This window comes from Zonotrichia leucophrys, chromosome 7, assembly GCF_028769735.1.
Source record: "Zonotrichia leucophrys gambelii isolate GWCS_2022_RI chromosome 7, RI_Zleu_2.0, whole genome shotgun sequence".
Lineage (NCBI taxonomy): Eukaryota > Metazoa > Chordata > Aves > Passeriformes > Passerellidae > Zonotrichia > Zonotrichia leucophrys.
In genome coordinates, this window is record NC_088177.1 from 9,309,850 (window position 1) to 9,337,479 (window position 27,630).

General features: G+C 42.2%; 3 protein-coding genes across 16 annotated transcripts in view; 2 read left to right on the forward strand and 1 right to left on the reverse strand.

The window, feature by feature from the left end:
• The window catches only part of ESYT3 (extended synaptotagmin 3), a 46,676-nt gene extending 38,178 nt beyond the window's left edge, over positions 1-8,498 (forward strand). For all 4 annotated transcript variants that reach the window (XM_064718562.1, XM_064718564.1, XM_064718563.1 and 1 more), the window contains 8 exons: positions 892-978; positions 1,778-1,927; positions 2,454-2,890; positions 3,901-3,990; positions 4,518-4,649; positions 6,083-6,188; positions 6,761-6,810; positions 7,689-8,498. In XM_064718562.1, the coding sequence (XP_064574632.1) occupies positions 892-978; positions 1,778-1,927; positions 2,454-2,890; positions 3,901-3,990; positions 4,518-4,649; positions 6,083-6,188; positions 6,761-6,810; positions 7,689-7,725 (1,089 nt within the window). In that variant the 3' untranslated portion in view covers positions 7,726-8,498. The remainder of the gene's footprint in view (positions 1-891; positions 979-1,777; positions 1,928-2,453; positions 2,891-3,900; positions 3,991-4,517; positions 4,650-6,082; positions 6,189-6,760; positions 6,811-7,688) is intronic.
• A 467-nt stretch (positions 8,499-8,965) lies between these two features.
• On the reverse strand, positions 8,966-20,127 carry CEP70 (centrosomal protein 70). 5 transcript variants are annotated; one of them, XM_064718574.1, is made up of 16 exons: positions 19,837-20,127; positions 19,305-19,401; positions 19,020-19,143; positions 18,505-18,685; positions 18,019-18,188; positions 16,879-16,938; positions 16,110-16,209; positions 15,630-15,718; positions 15,225-15,302; positions 14,112-14,214; positions 13,324-13,494; positions 12,581-12,727; positions 11,922-12,090; positions 10,561-10,675; positions 9,529-9,608; positions 8,966-9,162 (listed from the first exon to the last, which is right to left on the reverse strand). In XM_064718574.1, exons 1-16 carry the CDS (start codon positions 19,843-19,845, stop codon positions 9,095-9,097), a joined length of 1,761 nt encoding a protein of 586 aa, XP_064574644.1. In that variant the 5' UTR covers positions 19,846-20,127; the 3' UTR covers positions 8,966-9,094. The 5 variants fall into 5 exon arrangements, with proteins under 5 accessions (XP_064574644.1, XP_064574642.1, XP_064574641.1 ...); XM_064718572.1 differs by lacking the exon at positions 19,837-20,127 and adding an exon at positions 19,704-19,817 and having other exon boundaries at positions 15,225-15,299; XM_064718571.1 differs by lacking the exon at positions 19,837-20,127 and adding an exon at positions 19,704-19,817.
• Positions 19,965-27,629, forward strand: FAIM (Fas apoptotic inhibitory molecule). Of its 7 annotated transcripts, none has more exons than XM_064718579.1 (7): positions 19,971-20,006; positions 21,456-21,513; positions 22,148-22,283; positions 22,646-22,874; positions 24,327-24,376; positions 25,777-25,946; positions 26,489-27,629. In XM_064718579.1, the coding sequence occupies exons 2-6, from the start codon at positions 21,470-21,472 to the stop codon at positions 25,924-25,926; spliced, it is 609 nt and encodes a 202-aa protein (XP_064574649.1). In that variant the 5' UTR covers positions 19,971-20,006; positions 21,456-21,469; the 3' UTR covers positions 25,927-25,946; positions 26,489-27,629. The 7 variants fall into 7 exon arrangements, with proteins under 7 accessions (XP_064574652.1, XP_064574651.1, XP_064574649.1 ...); XM_064718578.1 differs by lacking the exon at positions 19,971-20,006 and adding an exon at positions 20,060-20,150; XM_064718582.1 differs by lacking the exon at positions 21,456-21,513 and having other exon boundaries at positions 19,965-20,006.
• Position 27,630: the final 1 nt, after the last annotated feature.

A 27,630-nucleotide genomic window follows, 5' to 3' on the forward strand; every position in this document is an offset into this window, starting at 1 on the left:
CTCTACTTCACTTCTAGTTGCTTTTTCATTATTTAAAAATTACTTTTGCATCATGAGTATGAGCAACAGCTGAGCTCTGCCCTCCCAGTAGCTGCCATGTGCAGCTGGATGTGGATGAGCTCTTTGTTCTTTTGGACTTCCAGCAAATAAGAATGAATCCTGTTGGCTATACACAAGCATACAGGACTGGCACCTATTTTCCTTTATTCCTTCCACCTGCTCCACCCAGAAATTGGGTTCTACTTGCATTTTTACCTTTTGTGGCTTTCCCTTTCCCTACCACATCAGCTGCCTCTCCTAAGCTAGGTCAGGCTTCCAGGCTTTCCCTGCTCCTTTCCACTTGCTGCCTGCACTCATGGCCTGGCAGGGACAGCTGGTTCACAGAGCAGCCACTGTCCCCTTGGGTGCTTTCCATGCTCTTTCCTCTTTGAAGTGGATGGTGCTGAAGCTGTGCCCTCCTACTCTTCCCACGAGTTCTACGCCCCTGAAACTGCCCCTCCAGCTTTCCTGCCCTTGCCTGCAGCTCACTGCAGCTTTGGGAGCTGGCTCAGAGTGCTGCAGGCTGGAAGCAGTGCTCTGGCTCTCCCTGGGTGGGAAGGAAGGAGGGAGGGAGCGGTGCCTCGCTGCAGGGGAGGCAGGCTGCTGGTCCACGCAGTGCTGGTGGGGCCAACTGCAGCTCACCAGACTTGTTCTTTGGCATTTCCACGCCCCAAAGAACTTGTTCTGGTTTTGCCAGAGACTTCACTTCCATATGCTTCTGACCTGGAATTTCCACTCTCTCTATACAGCTGGGGTGTAGCATCACTGAGGGCCACCATGGCCCTCTCTGGTGATCAGTGTCATGGATTCTTTGCTTCTCAGAGACTAAGCTAATGCATGTTCTTGTTGCAGACCTGCAATTTCAGCAAAGATCCCACCTGGGGCCAGGCTTTCACCTTCTTTGTCCACAGTGCTCATTCCCAGTCACTCCACATTGAGGTGAGAGAAAAGCCTTTCCTTTGAAGAGCAACTGCACATCTGTAGGAAGAAACCTCTTCTACGGAGCCCAGTGCTGGTTGATTCTGTGTGGGATTGTCATATACTGGGTTCCTCCTACTAAAGGGTGGAAGAAACACAAGTTTCACAGACAATTCTGTATTAGGTGGTGGTGGTATCTACCTTTGTTCTAGCATCATGTAATGTGCAGTATCTTAGTCCAAAATGTTGGATGTTTCTGGCTGCAAAGTGCAAAAGACATTTCATACAAGTCTGTGTGTAGTAAAGACATCAATATTTTGCTGTCAGAAATTGCAGCCTTCATGATTCTCAGCCAGAGCCCTACCTCTTCACCTCTGTGTTCTGGCTCGTTGGGCAGCCCTGTCTCTCATTAGCAGCATTGCAGTTCTGTGGCTGGTCACTTGGATACAGAAAGGAATTGAACTTGGAAGGTGTATTGAGGTTAAATAGGCTAAACAAACTGTTACCTAAAATACATGTAAAGATTTAGACAAGTTACCATCTCAGCTGCTTAGAACATTGTCCCCAAATCGAGCAAGGAAAATCAAGTGAATCTCAGGGCATGTTTTTTCTGTTAAAGCACTTCTTTCTCTGCATAGTTAGAGATGGGATTTTTACACCAAATGCACTAACTTGTTACACTCCTGGCATCACCCATTTGGATGTAACCATACTGAAGCAAATAAGCTAATTTTGGTTTCTGTTTGAAATACCTTCTTGCTTTGCTTTTGCATTCCCAGTTTGCCAGCTAATAAAAAAATTGTTTTCTTCCATCCCCCAGATAAAGGACAAGGAGCGGGATAGTGCCCTGGGAACTTCAGTGGTGTGTCTCTCCCACTTACTTAAGGACCCAAGCATGACTCTGGATCAGAGATTCCAGCTGGACCATTCCAGTTCAGACAGCTTCATTAAGATGAAACTTGTACTGCGAGTGAGTTGTTCTTTCTCATATTCACTCAGTTTCCCCTGCAGAAGTATCCATTTGTAACCAGGCAAAAGAGATGAAAGGTGGGCATGAAGAAAAAGGCAGCTTTGCTTCACAGCTGAGTAGAAAGCAGAAGTGTGATAAGGTATTTAAGTGAAATCAGAAGTGTATGGTGGAGTTGAGAGGTATCCCTGGGGCTTCATAAAACTTAGTGCAGTATCATGGCTGAAAGTTTTCTCACAACAATAAAGAGTTGGACTGAGAAAATTTAAGCTGGGGAAATCAGCACTGATGCTTAGGGGTTGTTTCCTCACTGTGCTCTGGATCAGTGCTCAGTACAAACACTGCTCAGTACAAACACAGTAGGATAAGAGGAGAGAACACCACAGTGAATCCCAGGGGCCCCTTTCATGTCTAATGGCAGAGTTCTGCTGTTACAGTTTTGTGGTGAAATTTCCTTCTGGGTGGTAATGCTGGCATTCACCCCAGTGCTGTGGGAGCAGCACTCACTGTCTTCCCTTGTGATTTTTAGGCACTGGATGTTGAAGAACCTGATCCACAAAGAGTCAAGGCTGGTGTCAGTGCCTCGAAGCTAGGTCCTGTGCATGTCATGGAGAAGGCTGGAAACCAGCAGAAGTTTTCCTCTCCACAAGTCTCTAAAGTACCTCCCATGAGCAAAGACTCTGCAGCACTTGACTCTCTGCCAAAAAAGGACAATGGTGGAGAAGACCTGGGCACTAAAGACAGTTCAGGAGCCCCTGTACCAAGTGAAACTGTGTCTGGCCTTGATGAAGCAGAGGGCAAGCAAAACCCAGAGCATGGCCCACCATCAGCATTGCCCAGCGGAGCAGTGGCCGTGCCCACACTGCCTGTCCTGCAGGAAATGAGGGTGGCACCCAGTGTCACTTCACTGGGGTCCCTGCCTTCTTCCTGCTTTGAATTAAGTAGCAGCAACCTGGACATTCATAAGTAGGTGTTCTTCCAGCTCAGTTGTTCTCTTGGGAAAGTTTAGGTGTTACTGTTGCATAGAGGTGAATTCAAGGCTACTAAATCTTTTGGGGTGTTGGGTCTCAAGTCACCTTACAATGAAATGACCTAGGTAGTCCAGTCAACAGCAAAGTAAATTACAGGGCACTGTCAGAGCAGGTATAAAGGGAAAGTATTCACTCTATGGCTCTCCTAAGAGTGCTACATGTGTTGGTTTAATATTGTTGAAGAGCTTCTCAACACTCATTTAGCAACAGGATTTTGAAGCCTCAATATCCCACTTCTGTAATAACTTAAACTCTTGATAGGCACCTCTGACTGCGTAAACTCTGAATGTGTTTATCCAACATGTTTTAAGACTGATAATGCAGTGAACAAAGTTTTTTGTGGAGAGCTGTGTTTATGTGTGGCCTTCTCACAGTGCTCACTGTGAGGCTGCTCAGTCAGACAGGATGGAGAGAAGGATTTGTTCCTCCTGGGGCACAGAATGGAGCTTGTGGAATCCTTAATCAACAGAAGTTACAAAGATCCATCTCATTTAAGAGAGCATCAGGGTAGTTATAAACCTGAACATAAAACTCAACTTCAGCTGTAATTTGGTGACTGGTGAATTTTCTAGCTCTGAACAGAGCTTAATTTATAAGCTATTTCAAACCATTTTTAAACAATGTTTTGGATTTTGAGCCATTTTAATAACATGCAGAATGGAGTATGAAAAAGGTCCCATTTTGCATATACAGACATTCCTGAGGGAGTGTGTGACACTCTAACCTGTACTTTGCTGCTCCATCTACAGTGACCACATAGGGGCATTTTTGGCAGTTTGTGTTGTGGGACTGAAATTGGGTACCTGCAGAGAAGGCAGGGATGGGGCTTCTGACAGCAAACTTAGGGTGCCAGGAAGAAGGATGGTGCCCTGAAAGCTGGTTTTAGTCTGCCTGTGGGCTGCTCAGTGGCTGTATTAAAAGCCTTGCCTGTGCAATGTCTTGCAGTGGGACTGAGATGCCTCTGGGGGAGATCCAGCTGACCGTGCGCTACGCCTCCATCCGGCAGAGCCTCGTCGTGCTGGTCAACGGCTGCAGGTAATGCCTGTGATGGCTCACAGAGGGAAGAGCTCTCTGAGCTCTGCCAGTCATCCAGCAAAGCTGGAGCAGAGCCACGTGCAGCAGGAGATGCCTTAGTGCTGGCTGGCTTCCAGCTGTGCAGCCTCTCTGTGCCCAGCTCTGGTCAGTGCCAGCAGCAGGTCAGGGAGGGAACCCAGCGAGTTGTGCTCGCTGCTGTAGAGATGCTTCCACTGTCATCCACCCAAAATTTCCTCTGGGCAGCACTGACAACTGGTGTGTGTCTTGGGCTGTTGGGATAGGCATTGTGACAAGGATTGATACCTATGACTGAATATGTAATTGTTAATTTAGGAACCCCAGTAAGTGGCCACACCCTCAGGAGTAAGCATTTTAACTAAACAACCATAAAGTTTTCTTTGCTTATGTTCCAACTCCTGGGATGAATGTTTTTGGCCTGTGAAGGGTTGGTCTGATGCCAGGAGAGCCCAGGTATTAAAACACACAGTGAGAGAACCTGCCTTGATTGTCTGTTTTTCTTTTAACAGAAACTTGGTACCCTCTTCCAATCGTGGAGTGGATCCGTATGTCCGTATATACCTGCTGCCAGACAGAAGATGGACAAGCAGGAAGAAGACTTCTGTTAAGAAAAAAACTCTGAACCCCCAATACGATGAGAAGTAAGAAAATGTAAATTATTATTATGGTTGGAATAGTTATGATCTCTGTGTAATGACAGGGCTGGTGTAGCTCCTAGGGACTCTCTTGTGACTGTTTCCAGCTTTTCTGAAACAAATGACACTTGGACTGTCACTTACAAGTACTTGGGGCTGGCCTTGCTCTGCCTGTGGCATTGCAAATCCCCCAGAAGAAGGGCACACCTTCTTTCCTGTCCCTTCTCTGCCCCCATGCTGCATTTGCTTCTCTGCAAACTGACATTCTCCTGCTGGTTTAACTCCCTGTCATGGCAGAGGCAACCTGCCCATTCAGGAACCTCCCAGAGCCTACTGCTCTGTTCACACTGCTTTGCCTGATGCTTATTCTGCCATCTTTCCAAAGGTCCAGGCAGAAGTACAGAGCCTTCTGAGGCTGGAGCACCCTTTGGGCACACAGGTGGATGTTGTCATCAGGGCTTGGTGGGAGCAGGATAAAATGCTGCCACCTCTTTGCTGGCAGTAAAGTTACAGCTGTGCCCACTGAAATGGAATGTGTTTTGCATAAACCCAAACACAGTAACACTTAGAAGCAGAGCTCTTTTGAGAGGTGGTTTTGATCCCATAATTAGAGGAAGGTGCACATGGATATATGTGAATATTGGTTGATCCTGGGTGGCTTATATTTTTCCTGTGTTATGTCCTTTCTGTGTAAGTCAGAAATGGAAAAAAGATTTTAAAACATTCCTTCTTAACACTCAAAACACCAAAGCTGAGGATTCTGCCTATATCTGTTAAATAACTGCACTGATTTAGTGCCATCCCAGCAGCTGGGAAGAGCATCTCCTTTTCCCCATCCTCAGTACTGACGTATCCTGTACATCCTCAATTAAAGATAATGCTTTTAGCTCCTTACCTGTTTCACAGCTCTGACTGGAGGAAAAGCTATTCAGGTGGGCAGAACTGGAGTGATTTGGCATGGACAAAACTCACTTGACATTAGCCATGTGTGCCAGAGGCTTGAGTCAGAGCCATTAAGAATTTAATTGCCACAGGTTTCAGCCTTTGTCTGTTCTTGGTGTGGTGCAAGGCTGCTCTGTGAACTTGGGGGTTGGCTCATGACTATTTCCTCTTGAGTAATGAACATTGCATGGAAAACATGCTCATCTTCCATGGAGGGGGGAAAATAATGTTAAATGGCATTTCATCATGGATGCATGTTTTCCTCCTTCCCCCTGGCACGGTGGAGAGTCTGAACACAGTGTTATCTTTCATGAGGCCTGGAAAAGGTTCCCTGCAATCTGAATAAAACCTCACTCTAGAATTGCCTTTTCTGTGTGTTCCTTCCCTGTTAAAGTCCTGGCCATTGATGCTGTACTCTGTCACTACATTGTGCCCACTGGTGCTCACAGGGTTTTAGTTTTTGCCTTAAATCTCTTCTTTTTAAACTTTATTTCAAGGTTTGAATTTTTTGAATCTTTGGAAAATGTCAAGAAAAGGACACTGGACATTGCAGTGAAAAACAGCAGGCCATTCATTTCACAGGAGAGGAAGGAGCTGGGGAAAGTAAGTTTAAAGAATCGCACTACAGATATAACAGAGCTGAACAATCTGGGCTATTCCTGAAATCCTCAAATGTGGCTCCAGTAACTGATTCTCAGTGATAGAACTGGTAATCTGGAAACAATTTTTTTTTCTGCTAGATTTTCATCTCAAATGAGGCTGTATCCATGTGGGAGCTGTGTGGTCACATTTCAGAAGGGAGCTCCTGAAGTAAGCCCTGGTTCATAGGCCCTGGTGCTGCCTGTGTGGGGAATGGCTCCTAGAGTGCAAACACAGAGCTGAGAAAGGCATTGGGGTTAAACCCCACAATTTGCCAACACTGCTTTGACTTTCTGTGAACAGCTTTGATTCTGTGAGAAGTAAACTGCAATTGCTTCTTCAGTGACAGATAAATTTCCAAGCAGTGCTACAGGAAATGGAGCTGGTTCATGCCTACACTACCCTGGGAATGTGGGAAGCTTCATTTTTCCTCAAGCCTGAGCTGGAAAGTGGGTCTGACTTGGGAGGAGTGGTAGCTTAGCTAATCAATTTATATGCTGAATAACCTACAAACAAATAAAATTTGCTTTTTAAAGGTGCGCATTGACTTGTCCCGGGAGGATTTAATAAAAGGCTTTGCCCAGTGGTGAGTACTCATCTCCATCCTTCCAAACATTGCTTGGCTGGGAGCTTGCATGACTGCTGTGGGAGTGAGTGCTGGTAACTGGGCTGTATTTGGGTGAGCAAGAATATCTGACCTGCAAAGGCAGGACTAACTTGAGCTAATCTGGCAGTTCTATCTAAATTGTGTGTTAATCCACTGGCTGTGCAGTGCCTGCCCTGTGAGACAGCTTTAATGAGATGCTGTGTCAATTATAGTCTTCAGCATATTTTAAGTTGCCATAAAAGCCACAGGGGCACATAAGTAAAAGAATTTTGTTTATTAAAGTAACCTGGCAACAAATATTAACTTGAGTAAAGATCTTAACTAAATACTCTGATCAGCAATATATATGTATGATAAAACTTTAATTACAAAGCATTTATAGAAACTATTATAATAAGCCACTTAGAGTTTTGCTTGTGCGTTCATTGTGGTTCTGGGGCTTGTATGTTCCTGGTCTGAGGTAGAACAGAGAACCAGGCTTGGGTGTTTTTTTCACTCCTGTGTCTTTAGTAAATGGCAGGAGTTGTTCCTTCTTTCTCCTTCAGTGGAGCCTGAGGAATGTAGTGTGGGTAGTCCAGGAGCTTGCCATCTGCACAGGCAGTGAGCCAATATTCCAATAGGAAAACCACATTTCCCTGGCCAGCTTGTGTGTGTGTCTCAGGGCAATTATGGGAAGAGGAAAAAAGGATGCACCCAAAGTTCCTGGTGAAGAGCTGAAGTTTGAGGCCATCTCTGGAGCCTCCTTTGCTGTGCTGCCTGTGAAGCAGAAGCAAGAAAGCCCAAGTTTTCTCTACTGTGCCAGTTATAACTGTTAAGATTTTCAACTATGGTAATTACTTATTGTGTCTGTCTTGCAGGTATGAGCTGACAAGGAGCAGACGCAAGAAAATCTGATTTCTTCTCATGTACATAAGTTACTACTTTTTCAACTTCCTATGGATGTACATATCTCTTGTAATTAACTTGTTTTGCACAGTCATTGCAAATTTGAAGCAGGCTCCAGCTCAGGACATGCAAATTTAATGATCCTATTCAGGGATTAGTTCTCACTGAAGTTAAACATATTTTCCCCCACATAGGGAATAATTTGTCTTTAAAGAATAAGTCCTTTATTTTTGCTATTTCTGGCAAATCCCTCCTCAAAGGACCTTTAAGTGTGAAACCTCTCTTAAAGAAGGGTTGTACCTGGGGAGATTTTAGACTGTCAGCCAAGTGTCATTACTTTGCTTGGCAGTCTGATGGCCCTAGGAACTTGTTCATGTTATTTAACATGGCAGTGGTGTACTTTTAAAAGAATACATTTTGAAACAGTATTCTTCAGCTGTAGGGCTAGAGAACCTTTTAAAAGAGAAACTCTTAACCAGCTATTTTTTTTTTTGAGAAACTAAAGTTGGTAGTCCATTGTTCAAAAGTACCTTAGCTGACTGTGGCTGCAGGTATGTAAATAATTAGCTTCCAAAGCAGGGAGATGAACTCACCAAGATGTCATTAAGGTTTTAGTTTGTGACACCTTAACTGGTTTTGTCCTTTGTTACAGTACATTTCAAAATCTTGTAAACCCAGATTCTGTCTGAGGAACAGCAAAGTTTTGTAAACTAAGCTTTAATAATATTGAGGCAAAATATTTTTGGAAGCTTGGTGTACTTGTTTCTGTACAATAAACTTTTAATTGTCTTGCATAAGAGACTTGAACTAATCCTTTCTAAAACTGACTTTTGGAATACAACAATGGTAACTTCAAACCATCACTTGAAGCAAATTTTAAAGATTTTTGGCCTAGATTACATTAACCCAGTCTACCTCAGTCCATAATCAGAGAGAATACTCACTGAGTAACAATGTTCCCATCCCAAACTGATCTGGAAATGTGAACCACATGTTAAAATAGCCTCTCAAGAAAACCGAGATTGAGCATTTGTGTAAGTGTGCTGGCTATGGCAGTAAGGGCATCTTTACCTCATACATACCTCACTGGGTTAGCAATATTAAAAGTGGTTGGAGTTTGTGCTGGATGTTGTGCTGGATTCAGTTTCCTGGACTGATACAGAGTATATTGGTTCTCTCTCTGGAATTGAGTCGACCAGTTGACAGCAGTTAAAGTTTTTCTTAAATTGATCAAGAATTAAAAAAAAAATTAAAAACACAGTAATTTTTATTTAAGTAAAAAAAAATCTGGAATTGTTGCTTAGGAGGTAGCTGCAATGTCAGGAGCACCAGCAGGTACAGTCACAGGTAAGAGAAATCTTGCTCAGGAAGAGCAGAATCAGCCATAACCAGCTCCCCATTTCAGGTTTTGCACTGCAGGTAAAATATCATCCACGTTACTGATCTCTGCAACAGAATGGAAAGCAAAAGAGTTAGGCTTATGAACCCAGAACACATTGAGTTCAACCAAAATTCCAACTTAAACAGATGGTGAATTAAGTAAACTCCTCAGGCCTTTTAATGCTTTCGGAAAAAAATCAATTAGGCTTGTAAGTAATATGCTTAAGTAAATGCAACCCCATGTTAAATGAAAATAAAGTGTTTTGGTCACTTCCTGAGGAAAGGTGGAAAGGAGAGTGAGGCGAAGGCAGCACCTTCCCTCACATCCTCCTTCCGTTTTAGAACAGCAGCAGTAAAGAAAACACGTGTTAACTGTTTAGAGTTATATGAGGAAGTGTTGGCATGAAGATTATTGCTGCAAATATTACGCACCTAGAAGACACAGCAGATCTTGAATGAGAGCTTGAAAGGGTGGGAAGAAGCACTCATGTTCTTCAAGCTTATTGATGATACTGGAATGGAAAGTGAGACAATCAGGTAAGAGGTGCAAGGACCTGGCAAGTTCATCCCTTTGGCCATTTTGTTGTTCTGTGCCATGACTTTGTGAAAATACTGCTACTTAGTACATAAAACCACGGACACCAATGTTCTGTTCTCCAGTTCTGAACCTGCAGCCAACAAGGGAGCTGTCACAAGGATCTCTGATTTCACTACTGATGCTGTATACACATCCTTCCTTTCCCCCTCACATGGCTCCAGGTAGTCTGGGGCCTGGAACATTTGTCTGTGTATGCTAAATATACTGCCTGGGGGTGGCTGGTGTAACTGCCTTGGAGGTAGAGCAAGAAATGCTTTATAAGCAGCTGTTCTCCAGTTAAAACTGAGAAATGGGTGCAGAAAGGCTGAGGGAGTGAGTATTGTTAACTCAGCATGTGTCAGACTTATGCCTGCTCCCTTTTTAGTTTGTCTGTAAAGCACATGCTGAATGCCAGCCCTCAGGGTCTGCTGCCACCCAGATGTGGCTGTTACCTGTTGAATGTAGAACTGGATTTGTCCAGTTTCTAAAGTATCTGTAGGCAGCTTGAGGCAAACCCTGCCTTGGCAACTAGAACACTACAATGTTACATCCGAGACTTGCATCACTTTCTCCTCCCCACCCAGGTGCCAGATTTGTCTCCTGATGAAACATGTATCCCATTAAGGCTTGTTTGATCACATTATCCATGCAAACCAGAGAGTATTTTGGAACCTTCTGGCCTCAATTCTTCCCTCTGTCAACTTCATCTTTTTGACAGAATACAAGATTTGTTTCAAGCAGGACAGCAGTAACTAACACCTGTGCTGTGGCAGCTCACTGACTTTGTACCAAATGATGAAAGTTTCTTTCAGCATCAGTTTTTGCCAGTTCTCAATTACAACATTTGATGTTTGCAGAATGGTCAGCAGTGGAACAGCCCCACATACCTGTGGATGTCTTGGGTGCCCAGAAGCTGCTGTACCTGCTCAGTCACGTTCTTATTTATGATGTCACACAGTTTCCCAACAGTATTCACTACCACAGTGGGTGGAGCTGAACTGTCTGGGGAAAAACAAACAACTCATGATTCTTTTGACAGTAATAACAGGGAAGTCTTTTAGACACAGCTGAATTTTTGCAGGTTCACAGATTTTATTTGGTTTTCATAGATCTAGCATATACATTCCATAATTCACAGAAAACAGAAATAAACAAATGGTCAGAAATAAACAAATACTAGCTAAGAATGGGGATTCTCTCACTAATGCTTTAGTGGCTAAAAAAACTTTGGCAGAGCTGTGTGCTCACAGCAGAGAGCTAAAGTGCACCCTTACAATGTCAGTGGAAATCAGCCAACTGAAATTATATATAGAGAGAGGGGGGTTATTAAATTAGGTTCTTGTGACACAACAGCCACACTGTAGGGGCTAGGCCAATTAGGAACCTGCTTAACAGACATGGAAATGTTTGGAGGAGGATGTTTTTTGTTAACACCCAGAACTTGTTTTGGTATTGAATTATAACATGTCTGTAGTGCTGTGACTGAAGGTAGCAGCCGCTTTGTCCTTTCTCCTTCAATTTCAGAAGATCTAGGCTTGGGCAAGGCATCTTCTGAGCTGCAGTTATGATGGGGAGGTGAGGTTTCCTCCTCTGCCATGCTGGCTGCAGGCAGGAACAATGCTTCCCTCCTTGAATGAGGCTCAGCAGCCCGGGGGCTCAGGGCTGGACATCCTAGAGCCCAGCCCAACCTTTTAACCCAGGAGCAGCAGCAGCTGCTGTTCTACAGAAGTTCCCACCAGAAGGGAAATAACCAACTAAACCTCTGAGTACTGACAGTTTTTGACATTCAACAACTTGTTGTGGTTTTTAAGTTTAGCAGCATAAGATGGAACTTTTTGAGGACTGGATCCAATTACAGCTGAATGAATAACTGAGTAGAAATCTACCTCTGAGACAGAGTTATTTTCTTCCTTAAATGTGTTATCTTTCAAGTGAAGAATAAACAACAATTATGAAATCAGCTCACCAAAAAAAAAAAAAACTTTGTGGAAAAAAAATTCTTTTCCCTTGTTATTCTTGTCTTCTGCCTCCCTGTTATTCCTCAGCAACTGCTAAAGGCTTACAAATACTGGGGATTTGCTATTTGAGCTATAAATTGACAGGAACATGTTTTTGTCTTCCCAGTGAAGGAAACACCTAGTTCATTCATTTCTCAACAGCTCAACATTATTTTCTATGAAGAGGGCAGCTCTTCACCTGTCTCCTTTTTTGGAATGGTGTGAACAAGCAGCAGGTGGTCAGCCTTTACCTAGTTCCAGGAGCTCTTGGAGGTTCCTCATGGCGTTGGTCATTTCCCCCAGCTTTATGTACACCTCGTTCATCCGTGGATAAACACCACTCAGAGAATTCACATCAAACAGCTTCTGGAAGTGGGACACTATGGCAGACAGGGTTTGCAAGGAATGTGTCTGGCTGTTCTGGAGCAAGCAGGAAGAACTCATCAATGGTACTGCTTAACAAGGCAAGAGTACTTTAAGCTGTGAAACATTCTTAAAACCAGTCTGAAGAACAGGTGTAACTTCCCTTACAAAATCTCAATGTTTCAAATATTTTTAAATCTGAAGACACAGTTCAATAGTTTTCAGGCACAAGCATACATCAAACTCCAAATACTCTTTTGAAAGCTTCCTTCTCTGTTGCTAAGAGAAGCATTTATGTATTCTCAGCCCTGAGAGACAGAACAGGGCAATGCAAATTCACTGCTGGTCAAGTGCCTTTGATTAAAGCAATCTTCCCCAAGGTGAATTTATCCATTATGTTAAAAGAGTCTTTGACTACTGAATGTCTTCAAACAGGTATTTCTTAAATGCTGCAAGGCTTTCAAATGCACCAATCTAATTACTGTGTGAAGAATGCATTTAAGAACTCCACAGTAACTTGTGATTATAAATCTCTGGTAAGAATTACCTTTTCCCTATGTTCCAATTCTTCCAAAATTGCATCTACTATCAACTGGAGGTCTTCAACTCGTATGGATTCTCTGTTATCCTGTGGATCTTTAGTGTTCCAAGGCAGCAATTCCAGAGATAGTTTTCTCAAGGACGTATGCAAATCCTTAAGAAAGGAGGAGAGCCAACTTATTTTGCAAACTACTTAAAGTTGTTTTTAGTATAGAAACAGATGTTTTTCTGTTTCTTATATGCAGAAAACATTCCAGCACTGGAGAGGTTAAGGTTTTAATTTTAATGAATTTAAGGATAGTGTCTTGCTGACATTCTTTGATTTGAAAAGAACAGAGTGAAAAATATTACATTTTGCTACGTGTTATAGTTTCAGTGAAATAGGAAGTATTGGTCACAAAGAGTTTGGCCTTAAACAAAACTATTTCATTTGTATTTGGATCAAAAAGTCACTGGTCAGACAAAAGGAAGGAAGGGAATGCACCATCATCAATGTGTGAAGTCCAGACTCTAAAGCTTAAGTTTCCTCTCAGGGACTCAGTTAATGAAATGAAATAAAAGATTTACACAGAGAAGTATCTCTGGTATATTTTTCACATGGACAGCAGATTATTTGTAAAATTTAACACCAGGTCAGAAAATAACAAAAGCTACACAAAAACCCCCCCACAACTACACATAGGGAGGCATGGAGGAGAGGAGAGCAGATGAAAGGAAACCAAGAAACAGAGCACAGCAATGTGTTGTTACCTTTAGGGCTATGAGCTGATCTGCCCACATTTCTACAGTGAGTGGAAGGTGCTCAAATCCACATCCCTGTCCATTCTCTTTATTGTCCTTTTGCACTGGCCCTTTGCTGGGCCGGAATATTAACGGAGGAGCTCTTGGGCTTTGCAAAATAGAATCAATATGGGACAAAACCTTCAAGAACAAATGACAAATGTTATTGCTCAAATATGTATGATGTTTTGGAATAAAATCCCTCTTTATCACAGTCATGATTGTCTGAAATTAAGTCATAAATAGCTCCAATATTACTATTGACTGATTTTACACATGCATTCAACATGCAATAGACTCAAAGATTTCAACATACACCAGCTAGAAGATATGTAAAAGTAATGTAAGTATATACTTCCCTTTGAGGGATACTTAACATTTATCCACTCGAGGAATTGTAAATTCCACAGTTCACAGTTTGCTAAGTTCTATTATATTTAGGCTTTTTAATTAGAAAAATTATAAAGGCCACTATCATCCAAGACCTTGAACCCCTGTCCTGAACAGACTTCAGCTAAATCATATTTACCAGCCTAGTGTCTGCTGCCTTGCTGTGATTTCAGGTAGTTTACACTCAGACAGAACAAGAACCAGCCTACACTGACAGCCAAATCAAAAAATGACTCATCTTACACAAAGGATTTGATAGGCATTCTTAGCCTCACACCAGCACACTCCAGTTCACAGCTAAACAGAACATGTAAAACATTTCATTGTAACATGGCTGGAAACCTGCAGAACAGATACAATTTGGGTACCTGCAAGTATTGCTGGCAAGCTGCCTGCAGCTGATCCACAGTGGCAACTCTCCCAGAGTCTTTGTTTTCTTCTTTTTTTTCTCCAGTCCTACTCCCTGAAAATCTGCACAAAAATACAACACAGTGGGTCACACAAGCAGCCTTAGCAGGAGATGCTACCTTTAACCTTGGTGGAAGAACCAGGTGTGTAGCACTTCAACACACAAAGTAAATATCCATGTTCTGATGCTGGGCAATAAAACTCCATCAGACCCAAGTAACACAGATTGACAACACAGTACCCAATGCAAATATCAATAATTTATCTCAAGTCTCCAGGCTGAGGCTATGCCACACTGCTTGCTGATTTAGAAGGGACACCACCAGGTTTTCTGTTACCTATGGCTGAAGACCTAAAATCCAGAATTTTACTCTAAAGGCTCAAATTCCAAGCTCAGTTGTTATCTGCTTCTGCTGGAACATCTTTCCTGGCTTATTACACAAAGCTCACTACTGCTTTTCATCTAAATGATACCTACTGCACAAGAGAATAGACCATTTAAATATACACAACATGTCTATTTATTTTTAAGTGATGTCTTTTTCAGTCTATAAAATATTTAGCATTCAGTATACACAAGGACAAATGACTAAGTGAAATTACAGTCAAAAACACTTCATTAGTACTAGAACTTTTATATCTTCTATGCATTTTCTTAGCAATATTTCAGAAAAACACCAGTCAAGTTCTAAGAATAATCTGGACATAACTTCAGTAGCTGCAACATTTTGCCAACTCACACTTTCCCATTTATAATCCATAATGAAACCAAGAACTTCCTTTACAGCTTATGAAAGCAGCAAACACCAGAGATGGCCCTGTACATATTGCCAGCAAAAGAACTCAAATCAAATTCAGAAAGACAAAATGAAGTAAAAAACCTCCATTTGGAGACCCTGCCATCATTTCAGAAATAGAGGGCTGCAGAGGTCCAGCAGCACTTGCTGCTCATAACCAAAGAATGCTGATAAGGCACATGCTATATAAGCTACTCTCTACATCACAGGCTGCAGAGTAACCTTGCCTTCAGAAATCCAGAGGATTCATGAAAGTCCCTGAAAGATTATACTTACTGGGTAGTTTTCTTTAAAGCTTTCTGTAGTTTCTTCACTTGGTGCTTGTAAAATTTTAATTCCTGTGCAGTTGGCCTGCTAGACAGAAAAAGTACCATGTTATATGTCTTGCATTGGAAGGTATCTATAAAATTCATCCAAGCAAAAAAGGAAAAAAGTTTTGCCAGTGCCAAAAAATCATTCTGGAAATTAAATTCTGCTATATTTCTACATGACAACAGCAATAAAGAGCAAACTAACCATTAGCAGCTGTTATTAACAGTGTAGGGAGAACTGTGTGGCTGTTGCTGTCATATCTCATTTCTTTGATCACAGATTTCACACTTGACTTTTACAATTGCTGGTGCTTGTAAAGCAAAGTCTACAGAACTGGCCTTGCAAAGAATGACACTTATCCTTTCTCACCTTATTTCCAAGTTTTTCTTGAGATTTATATTTTCAAGCAAAAGCTGTTCATTCTTGGCCTTTGTTTCAGTAAGCTGCTTCTGGAAAGACTGCAACAGAGGCTGGGTTATTGCTTTTATTGCCCTCATTTCATAATGAACAAGCTTCAACAATTTAAAGTGTGTGCATGTTAAGAAGGGTTCCCAGTTGCCTGGACAGCAAAGCAGCACAGATGAGGACTCAGATGATGGAGCCAAGAGCCTGGTGCATCAGACCCCAGGTGCAGCACTGTGACCAAAGGAGGTCTGTGCAATCCCCAGCAGACTCACAACATTCTGCTGAATCTTTGCACAAGGACAGGAACTCTGCCCATAGAGGTTACAAGCTCAGAAGACATGACAAGAACAAGGGACAGAAAACAAACATGTTTATGTTTCTGTGTGGCTCTTGAAGGGTTACCATTGAGAGATCTGCACTGACTTATTCTTGCCAGTTCCATACCATGAGCAGGGCTTTGTAATTAGGAGTAGCATCTAGATTTAAGAACTCTTCCTTGGTTTTTACTTCTCTCTGCACCTCGTCTTCATCTTTTTTATATTGCCTATTGGGAAAAATAAATTGGTTCAGCTTAGTGCAGTTCATTTAGCTCAAAAATTTAAGTTGGTTTAGTTAGCAGTTATGTATGATGTTTCCATAACTACCAAGTAAATAGAATAGGTATTCTGCCCTAAGATTCCTGCTCCAATTTCTGGGAAAGCTGTTTCATGTGCTAATAAAATGCACTTATCCACAGGAGAAACTCCAGTACAAGCAAATCCCATTTCAATTTTGTCAACAGTAATCTCAGACTATGGAATGTCTCAGGTATCTGTTGCTTTGTGCCTTGCAGGCACTGGGATAGAGCTGAAAACCTTTAGTTTTGAATGATCAGTCAACTGAGCACAACTAATGCAGTAATTCTGCCTGTGAACCATGGTAAAAGAGAAAGGGGAAGAAAAAGAAAGAAAGCAAGAAAAAAGGACATAGTTCAAGTATCTGAATACCCCAAGCCTCCTAACTGTCCTGGCCTCCTGACTGAGAAGCTGCTTAGCCTGACTGCCAGTTATTCTCTGGAAAAATCTAAATTTCCATGACTATTATAACCCTTTGCTATTTCTTACATGCTAGTGATACCTGGAGCACAGAATATTTACCACTATAAGATTTAAGAACAGTAAGGGCTAAAAAAATTTTTGAACAGTAGAACCACAGGGCATTCAATGAGACCTACCTCAGCTCCTTTTTAATCTGACTAATCTGAGATTCATAATAGTCAATTAGACAAAGGTACCTGAAGAAAGGAAAAATTCATTTTGAATTTCAGATATTCTCACAAAACTCATCCTGTGACCAACCCAGAGAAACAGGTCAGCTCACACAGCTGCACTGCACTTTGGAAGTGGCTGCTCCAAACAGTGGAGTTTCTCTCATACCAGACAACCAGCGTCACACTTTGCCAAAATGGAAAAGTAGACACATTGAAACTGTGCTAGTTTAGAAACAGCAAAATATTCAAGAGGAGAAAAAAGTTAAATCTGCCCACCAGCTCCTCATCTTATGCTTGTGGTTGCCCAGCAAGATTAACAGAGAGGCACAGTCAAAATAAAGTGTCTTGAGCACTCTGAGATGGTCTGGTTTGGAGAGACAGATGAGGGAGGACAGGAAACCAAATTCCATGATCCTTCCTCTGATACAGCGAGGGCTCAAGGAAAAAGCTGAGCACACACAATCTCTCTTAAAAGCTTCCCAGGTAAGCACTGCTGGCCAGGCCTAGAGAGCTGATTTTTATCAGCACAACAAAGCAATGGCTACCTGAGGCCTAGGAACTGGCAAATGCCTGATTGTAGCAGAGCTATGGAAATCCTCCTAGCAAGAGACACAGCCTTGTGACACTTTGGGAACTCACCCAAAAGTACTGGGAAGCTTAGAAGCAAGCCTGCAGTCAGCAGCTGCAAACATCACTTCCCAAAATCGGAAAGGCTCTTTTTAGGGGGACTAAGGATGGTGTTTGCTGGGGGGTTTGTTTATTTTTAACTTACATTTTTAAATGTTAGAATCCCAGGATGAGATCATCCCAGCCGACACTGCAGCTACAGGGCAGAGTGAATCATTCCCTTCCCTTTGCTGACATCTAGTGTGGGCAGTGGGTGGCAATTTTTTAATTTCTGCCATGGATTTATCTGGCTTACAGTTTCACAGAAGAAAAATATCACTGCACTGAGGTACCTTCACAAGAATTCGTATTTCATCTTGTACTCCTAAAGTCTCCAGGTTACTTTTTTCCCCCATATAAATAGCAAGAAGCATTACATTAAAATCTGTTTCTTCATTTAATGTTGCAGGGATTCAGCAGTAGAAGAGAGTCACTCACCGCTGATCCAGGACAGACTTGGGAGCTCTTTTGCAAAACTGACAAAACATTTTCTTTTGAGTGTCAGCTCGCTGCTGCTCCTCCCTCCCAACTCTGCTCAGCTCCTTCTGCAAGCGGGCAATGATCTCTTGCTGTTCTTGCAGCTTTTCCTGCTGCTGTTGGTATTTCACCTGTGAACAGGCAAGGGGAGCATTACTGAACTCTTCTTACCCACCAGCTGACTGTGCTGCACAAGCCCAGGTACACACTTGGAACCAAGGAAAATGAGCACTTGGGTTTTAGCTGTGCTGAAGAGACAGTGGAAGAGGGATACAGACATTTTTCTAAATTATTTCTAGAAAATTCTGCATAGTTTGAAAATACTTAGCTATAAACAGTGTACTAACCCTATGACTCAAGATTGATGTTTATGTAGATCAACATAAATATTTTGACACTTTTCACAAGTCAAAAGTTTGAATCCTCAGGCAGCACTATTTGAATTACCCGTGAAGCCTGTTGCTCTTTTTGAAGTTCCTTGACTTGGCTCTGTTGCTGGCATGCTTTAGCTATTGTTTCATCTTCCAGCTGACAAATTTTGGCCTTAATGTTTTTCACCACATTTTCCAAATCATTAGCCCGTTGCTCTTGCCGAGATGCCCGACCTTGTTCCAGTCGTACCACATCTCTGAAAAAAGAAATGAATCCTTGCTTTTAACTTAAACTCATTTCACTATAGACAGTGCAGGAAGCACACAACTGACATTATGTGCTGACCTTGGATAACATCCTCTGGCAGCATGGGCATGGTATGGGAAATACACTGATATGAGAAGAAGCAGCAGATGAAACAACAGAAGAGCTTGAAAGGAACTGAGACAACATTGCTGCATACTGAACAATAACCTCAGGAAAATGGTCTTAGGCCTCTGGTGAGATAAGATCTCCACCAGGCCGGAGATGCAATACTCCAATACTGATAATACTTTTACTCTGCAGCTAAATCCCTTCCACTGTCTTACCTAAGACATCGATTTGCCTCCATAAGTCCCTGCATCACCTTCTGCTGTCGCTCAATATCTTCCACCAGCGTTTTTAATGCAAGCCTTATTCCTTGAGAAGACTCATGGTCTAGGACAATCATATCTGAAGACACAAAACATAAGCAAAGTCACAATGAAAGGGTTTGAACAGCCAAAGAAGATCGCCTGTTTGCTGCCACTAGGAAGTGACAGCTTTGGAGATGCCTTATGAACTTACGGTTACTATTTCCGAATACAAAAATTACATTTCCTGACGTACATTACCTGATGTATCTCTGCAGCTTTGGGGGGCAGCAAGACTCACAGGTTTCAACCCATGACGCATTAATATCCTGTTTAGGTTTTCCCACTCTGCCTTCTCCTGTTGCATTGGGAGAAAGGGAAAATGAGGCAGAAACCTGAGTTCTTCGCATGAGCTGTGCAGCAGAAGCCAAATGCCCCCAAATTAAAGCAAACCAACCCCAAACCCCCCAAGAGGCCACTACAGGAGGGCTTGTTAGAAACTCCAATAGGATCTGCAAAGCACATTGGGGAAAAGCGTACTTAATACCACACAGCACGCTCAGTTTTCCTGATCCCTACTGAAAGCAGAATACGTGCAATGAGTTAAATTCTCCTCTTTGGGAACCCCAAACCACCGGCCCTCGGCTCCGTCCAACGCACCCGGGGCGCAGCGGCCCCGCCGCGAGCGGAGCCCTCAGGGAGGCGGCGGCGGCTCTGGCGGTTCACAGACTGCTCCATGGCGTTCTGTCCCGCTCCAACCACCCAGCAGCGACACCCGGGGCCAGCAGACTACCTCGGTCATGGCGAGGGCCGCAGGGCAGGAGAGGGGCCGCTCCTCAGGCCACGGAGCCGCTCGGGCGGGAGCGGAGCGGAGGGCGCGGCGGGCGGGGCAGCCGCCGGGCGACGCTGCGCGGGCGCCGCCATTTTGCGGCGCGGGAGGCGAGGGGAGGAGACCGGGCGGAGGTAGGAGCGGTGACACGGCGGGGGCTGCGGCGGGCGCGGGGCTAATAAAAACAAAAAATAAAGCCAGGAAGAAATGGAAAAAGCTCGTTGCTGGCGGTAACGGTGGGGGCAGATCTGCTGTCTTCGGAGCTCGTGCGTTTCCCGGTATGCCACCCCGCGATGAGCGCTGCCGGGATTAGATGGATGGTCTGGGAGCCGTAATCCCAGCCTAGTTTTCAGAACGAGTCCTTCCGTGTGAAGGAGCAAACACCGCCTCGGGCTGCTGAGCTGGTCGGTGAATAGCGGCGGTGGTGCAGCGGTGCTGTGTGTCCCTGCTTCGGAGCTGGGGCCGCAGGCGCCGCGCCCGCTCCCTCACGGAGAGCGCCCGGCTTTCCCTTGGGATGCAGGGGGATCGCTGGCCTCAGCAAACACCCCTGGCTAGAGTCTGCGTTCGGCCTTGGTGCAAAATAAACGTGTATCGCTTCATTACCATGATTTGAGGGCAAAAAATAAAAAAGGAATTTGTGTGGTCTGGGATGCTTCCTAACCCTTTCAGCATTGATCCTAAGTGATGCCTAAAGCCAACGCCGCAGGATTGCGGCCTGCCCGGGGCATGAGGGCTCCGGGCTGTCCAGGACCCGCTTCGGGCACCTCCCGAGGCCGCCCCTTGTGCCGAGCCGGTCTGTGCCGAGCCTGCTCCCCGGAGCCGAGGAGGGAAATGTTCCCTGCCCGACTCCCACCGTGTGCCCGGGGATGCCGCCTTTGCAAAAACCAGAAACTTCAGGAGCGGCCAAAACGACCCCCTCATTTATTAGCACGTTTATTATTAGCACGTTTGTTTATTGATAGGTACAAATATGACCGATCATGATGAAATTATTGAGTGAAAATAATACACTTAAAAAGCGGTGGTTGTAAAACACCGTCGCAGTCTAAAATACACTTAAGTAAGAAATTATTTCCTTGTGCCTCACATAGATTTTGTGACTGAATTGCCAGGTCAGATTTAATAATGTACTTGTTGAAAGCTGCTAAAGTGGTTTAGAAGAGGGAGGAGGTGGAATCATTGCCTGTGCTATTTCCAGTCCCATGTTCATTATGGTCTGGGACTGAGATGGGCAGCTCTGGACTGGGTTCCTGCTTTGGTCAAACTGTTAATTTCTAAACTCTGGCAGCCCATTTTTCCGTCCAGTAACTGACAAGGTTATAAGGAGATAGTAAAGGTAGGACAAACTTTACTAGCACTTATTTGGTTTTGTAAAATACAGTATTTTTAAAAATACTTGCCTTTCTGTCTTAGAGAAAGATGGTTGTGTTTTAAGTGTTTTTATTTTATTATAAATATGACAGCACTGCATGTTAGTTAATGATGCTAAATGTCCTGGAGAAAATTATGAAACTTTAGACTTCAGTGCTTCTCTCCTACTATTCTGCTTTTCTATTTTTTCTTGCTGCTAATTGGATTAAAAGCTCTTTTGGCTTCTATGGCATCCGGTGAGGAGATTACTGTCTGTGACAATGAAATAAGGTAAAAAATCAGAACTGTGATATGAGCAGATTTGGAAAGATATCCACAGTTCCAGTGGTCACTTATGACTGTGTATAAACTTTAAAAATTACTTGAATAAAAGGATATCTTACCAGATCCATTCGCCTGTGTCTGTGTGTGCAGAGTTGCATATCCGAATGATGTTGGTAGTGTTTATGAGATTAGAGACAAATCTGTTAACACAGCAAACAGTCATACTATTTTTTCAAGTCTAAAAATCTGAAACACTTTCTTTGAGACCAATAAAAAATATATTTTAATGCCTACCAAGAAATAGCAGAACTGTCTAGGAGTATCTTAAAACTAAATAAAATTTTGTTACCTATTGTCACCTGAATTTGGAGTTTTAGAGGTTAGATGGGTAGCTGTGTCTTTGTACTGTTTGTCAAAATGAGTCTGTTTAGCCGTTTATATTTTGTGATGTCTTGTCATATCTGAATGTCTGAAAAACATGAAAATATAAGCAGTTCTGTAAGCTTATTCTTTCAAGTCTCACTTTGTATTTGCAAAAAGTGCAAATACAAAAGCAGAAGAAGCAGTAAAGCTTTGAACTGCAGACATTGGGACTTGAACTTGCAACAACAATTAATTTGCTTTGTTGGTTTCTCCTTAGGTCTCGGTACAGCCACCTAGAGAAGATGACAGATTTGGTGGCTGTTTGGGAAGTAGCTTTAAGTGATGGTGTTCATAAGATTGAATTTGAACATGGGACCACTTCAGGAAAGCGTGTTGTCTATGTTGATGGAAAGGTGAAATTGCTATGTGCTCAAAATTCACTGTGATACAGATTATATAAATGCACTTCCTTGCAACACACATCACAACAAACAAAAGAGTAATAAATGCAAGTGAGGTACATTCAGTTAATTACCTAGTTTAATAAAATGCATCATTCTTTTTTTCAGTTCCAATTAAGGTGTGGGTATTCATGAAGTGCTTTGCTGTCCTTGGGCAGAGGCACTCTGTGCATACAAAGCACTATGTATGCATTCAGTCCCAAGCAGTAGTTCAGTACTGAGCTGTCTCCTGAGTTCCAGTTCAATTTTTTAATATTAAAACATGCACTCAGGTTTTTCAATTAATACCCTCTGTCTTTGTTTTTCTTCTACAGGAAGAAATAAGAAGAGAATGGATGTTTAAATTAGTGGGTAAAGAAACATTCACTGTTGGAGCTACTAAAACTAAAGCTGCTATTAACATTGATGCAGTCAGTGGCTTTGCATATGAATATACTTTGGAGATCAATGGAAAGAGTCTCAAGCAGTATATAGAGAACAGGCTAAAAACAACCAATACTTGGATATTGAGCTTGGGAGGTACAGACTACAGAATTGTCCTAGGTAAGTAAACATTGAGTGACTGCATGTTGCTGCCTTTGAATAAATTGTGTGCATTTAAAAACTGGTAACTAAGAGAAAGCACAGTTGTGATGTAGCTCTGATCCTGTATAAAACCCTGGGGGATGTGGAAGTTTGGAGTGAGATGCCAAAGACAGTCTGAAGAGTAATGCTCTTGTTCCACATGTGTGAGTCTACAGGAGCATGGTCTAGATGTGGTGGGGGGGAGTTGGGAGGCATTGCTGCTGCTGCCTCCATAGAGCTGCCCTGGCCAGGCAGTTCTCCAGGTGCAGCCTGCTACAGAAACCTTACCTGCATTGTGATGAAACCTCACATGGGTCTGAATTTGTTCAGCAGGTAACCAGGCTTTCCTTCCACAAATCATCAGCCACAGTCAAGAAGTCTTTATCTGAAGTGCAACAATGTTATTCCATATTTTTGATAGATTGATGAGCGTCCTTTTTCTGCATCACTTCTTATCTACAAATTTAAACTAAAACTTTCCAATGATGTTCTTTCACTTTCTTAATAGTAAGGCAATACCTTGCTTCTCTTCTGCCCTCCCTTTCCCAGTTACATTAGAAGCAGGTGGGAGGAAGGGATCCCGTGAGGAATTTGCCCCTGGCATCCAGTGGGAAAACTTCCCCTTGGGCATTGCTGTATGGTTAGAGCTGGAGACAAGAGATCTCAGACTATGAGTTCTTCTTAAACCTCAGCACAAAATGAACTGCCCTAAGATGAAGGGGAGCAATGAAGAAAGACAGTTTTAGACAGAAACAGTTAAGTCTTCATAGAATTTTAATCTCACTATGCTTACTGGAAAGACAAGCAGGGTTCAGCTCTGTGCTGATGTTGTGTCAGTGACAGTGTCAGTAAAGGGAATTCTACAGCAAAGTAATTTAAGGAGGATGTGCTGGGAGAAGTAAAAGAATATTCTGCTTCAAGTTCAAAAAACCCCTAAGATTGATATTTAAAGTGGTACTTTAAATATCATTTACTACATATTTACTACAAAATATTAAGAATACAGACAGTTTGATGGATGTTAAATAATGCTGCTTTTGAATTAATTTGACCTGGAAAAAGAGAGCTTTACTGAATAACCAGCACTCACTCAAATAATTAGTTGAAATTACTTCACTTTTCTGTCTTGTAAATTTTTTCAGTTTAAGACTGACAGAGTATCTCTGGCACTATTCAAAAGAACACAGTGTTTATAGCCAGGGCTAGGGAGGGGTAAAAATGTATCTTTTAAGCAAAAGTTGATGACAGAGCCTCTTCTTTAGGCAGTGTGAGAGCAAGCCCTGTAGCTCAGGTATTACAGCTACTTAGGAACTTCTTTTGGGAATTGAAAGTAAAATTCAACAGTAGATTTTTAAAATTCCTAGATCCTTGTTGGTAGGGCCAAAAATAATGATCTTGCTCTTTCTACCTTGTTTTTCTTTTCCTTCACAGAAAAGGACACCATGGATGTGTGGTGCAATGGTCAAAAGATGGAAACAGCGGTATGTGATCCTTAACAAAGGCTCTTGCAGGCTATGGATAGATAAGCAAAGCTTGGCAGAATAAGCCCCAGAGGGATGCACTATCTCCCTTTACCTGAGAGGCCAAGGCAGCCAGGATGCTCCTGGTCTGTTCCAAATGACCTTCACTGAATTTTCTAATGGACACTATTTCAGTTCATATGTCAAACATCCGCAGGTTAAGGATAAATGATGCTTTTCTTTAGCCTTTTCAGACAAACAAAAGAAATTTGAGTCAGTTGTGCAGGGTTTTTAGGAAGAAAAGTTTCTGGTGATTGGGAAGGATTTAAGTTTGATGCAGAGTGTAGAGTCACTGCATCCAAACCTGCTTGTGATAGTTGTCACTGAAAGTTGAACACATGTAGTCTGTTATGACTGATGCTTTTTGCCATTTTGAGGTGTTCCTAATACTTAGGGCTTAAGAGCTTCATTGCAACAAGTCAAATCTTTTATCTTGATCACATCTGCATTAATTTTCAGAGCAGGCTGACAGCTAGGTGGTTTAGTCTGTTTGGTGTCTTTCTGTTTTTTGATGATTTTCAATATGCACACCAGGTAGGCTTCCCCATCCTTGAAGGATGTGCTTTCTCACCAGGGGGTGTCAAAGCTTTTACAGCTGCCACAGGGAAGCCCCTGGATGAGTACAAATGGTAAAATCAACAATTCTGCTATACCTGAGAGCAGGATTAAAAGATTCACCAAATGTTTGCTTAGTAATCAGTGGAAGAAGCCTCATCTTCCAGTAAATCAGGACTTGTTCTCCTGATGGCTCAGCCTTTTCTACAAAGTACTGAAAGCACTCTGAGGTGTCCTTGCAAGCTGTGAGTGCAGGTTTAGTGCCAAACTGTGCTTCCATTGGAGCAGCACCCATTAGTTCTGCTGTCACAAACATCATGACAAAAACACAGCCATGCCTGGGAAAATCTGTGACAGGAAATTCCAGAAGTGCAGCAGGAGATGTGTATCCAAGATTCACAACTGTTGTACTTGAGTCAGGGCCCTGCTGCAGAAGGCATCCTGAATTCGTCACCTTCACTGCCACTTGAGCACAGGTTTGTGTGGCACCTACTGGCTGTGCAGCACAACTTTTCTGGTTTTGTTTACTGACATGAATCAGTAGTATTGATTCACAAACTCCAACCTTCCCATTTCTGATTGTGTGACATTTTCATTGTCAGCTGATACCCAGCAATCTTTAACTGGGCACCTTGACAGAGCCCTGCCCGAGATTCAGCAGCTTTGTTCAGCTCTCAGGCAGTCCTTGTCACAGGTACCTAAAGCTGCTGTAACTGTGGCAACTGCAAGCGATCTCGACATTGATGCATTCGAGCTTTTCATTTATTAAAATATCAACTGTCTGTTTTTATTCTTGTCTCTCCCAGGGTGAATTTGTGGAAGATGGGACTGAAACTCACTTCACTGTTGCTGACCACAGCTGTTGCATTAAGGCTGTCAGTAGTGGGAAACGAAAGGAAGGAATTATTCATACCCTTATTGTGGACAACAGAGAAATCCCAGAGGCTGTGGAATAGCCTCTGCTTAACTGATTAGGGTAGGACTAAGATCAGGAATTTTCAATTACTGTGGTAATTATTTTAATATGTACTACTTGGTACATCTAGTTTGTGCTGGGCTTATTTTCTAGTTTCTGTACACAAAATTATTCTTTTTGAGGACCAGATGAAAATAATTATGTACAACCTCTTATATTACCTGTTTTTTAAAAAAAGCTATATATATATATAGACTATATAGCATATCACTACATGTGGAGAACACTGGTGAAACAGAAATTCTATGTCAGGAAAAATCATGCTATAATAAAATGAAAGATAAATATTCAGTAACACTGAATCCTTAACTGCAGGTGTATGTGGAGGGAAGAGAAAGCCTGTACTGGGCACAGGAGTAAGATGTTACAAGCTTTCTCTAGAATTATGTTTTCTATTAAACTGACTATGGACCTTTTTACATACAGTTAAGGGAAATTACACAGTCAATAAAGAGGTTAATAATTAAATACATAGTTACCAATACTTGTGCTACAGTATTAAATTAATACTGAGTTTGAAAACTGTTCTCTATTCCCACTAGGAGCAAGATGTTACATTGTGCCAAAAATAACATTCCTTTCGGTGGTCTGGAAGGTGATGCTGTAGTTCAGAAACTCATTACTGAGTTTTTTCAAAAAAGAAAATAGAAGAAAAAAAGAATTCCTGCCATGAAACCCCTTAAAAAATATCTCTTGGAGCATGCTGACATAAGAACTTACCTCAGTGCTAACAAATCTTAAATGTACAACTGTGTGTTTTTATGGCAGTAATGAGTGAATCAAGAAATATAAGGAACAAGGGGACAGAAATGGAAAACAGTTGATTACTTTAATGGAATAGTTAAAATAGGAATAGACTAATTCTGTTTTCAGAATTGCAGCATAATTTCTAAGAGCAACCTTTGGACTTGAGAGAAAAACTCTTGTGTTAGAGACTCACACTACAAAACTACCTTTGAAACAGCAAGCATAGCTAATCTTAAAAATAATTAAAAAAAACCCCAAAATATGAATATATTAATCTAAAAGTTTGTTTTGCAATAGTTGAAAAATATTTCCACGTGTAACCTCAGAATTCAGAATTAAACTTTTATAACTTAATTTCTCTTGGACTTGTGAATGGTTCCTAGCACTACAACTACTAGCTCAGGAGTTGCAGGTGCAGTACAAGCATTCTGGGATCCATTAATAAATTATTTTGAAAAGTTTTATTAAATGTTAATTTCATCTGTGTTTTAGAGATCAGACTGCTCCCCATGAGCAGGCTTTCCTTGAGGAGGTTTCCAGGTACTTAAGTGCTGGACTGAATCCCCTTTTACACTGGAATTACTGTAACAGCTCTTGGGCTTTTCTGTGTATTTGCTTCAGGTCACTGCAGAAGCAATGTGGGGATTCCTGGCTACAAGGCTGACAGTGTAATCTTTAAAAGATGTTGGTAAAGGTAGATTAATTGAAAAATAATTTCAAGCTGTAGCTTGAACCAGTTCTCTACTATTTTGTAACCTTTCAAAGACATTGAATGCTGCTGAGAAATCTGAAGCTCATGTACAGTACAAATCACATTCTTAAAACTACAGAAAAATACAAGTTGTAGATAGTGACATTCATACTTTTTATTTTGAATATGTGCATCTACAGTGCTTGAAGTAACTAATAAAAATGTACAGCAGTCATTGTAAGAAAT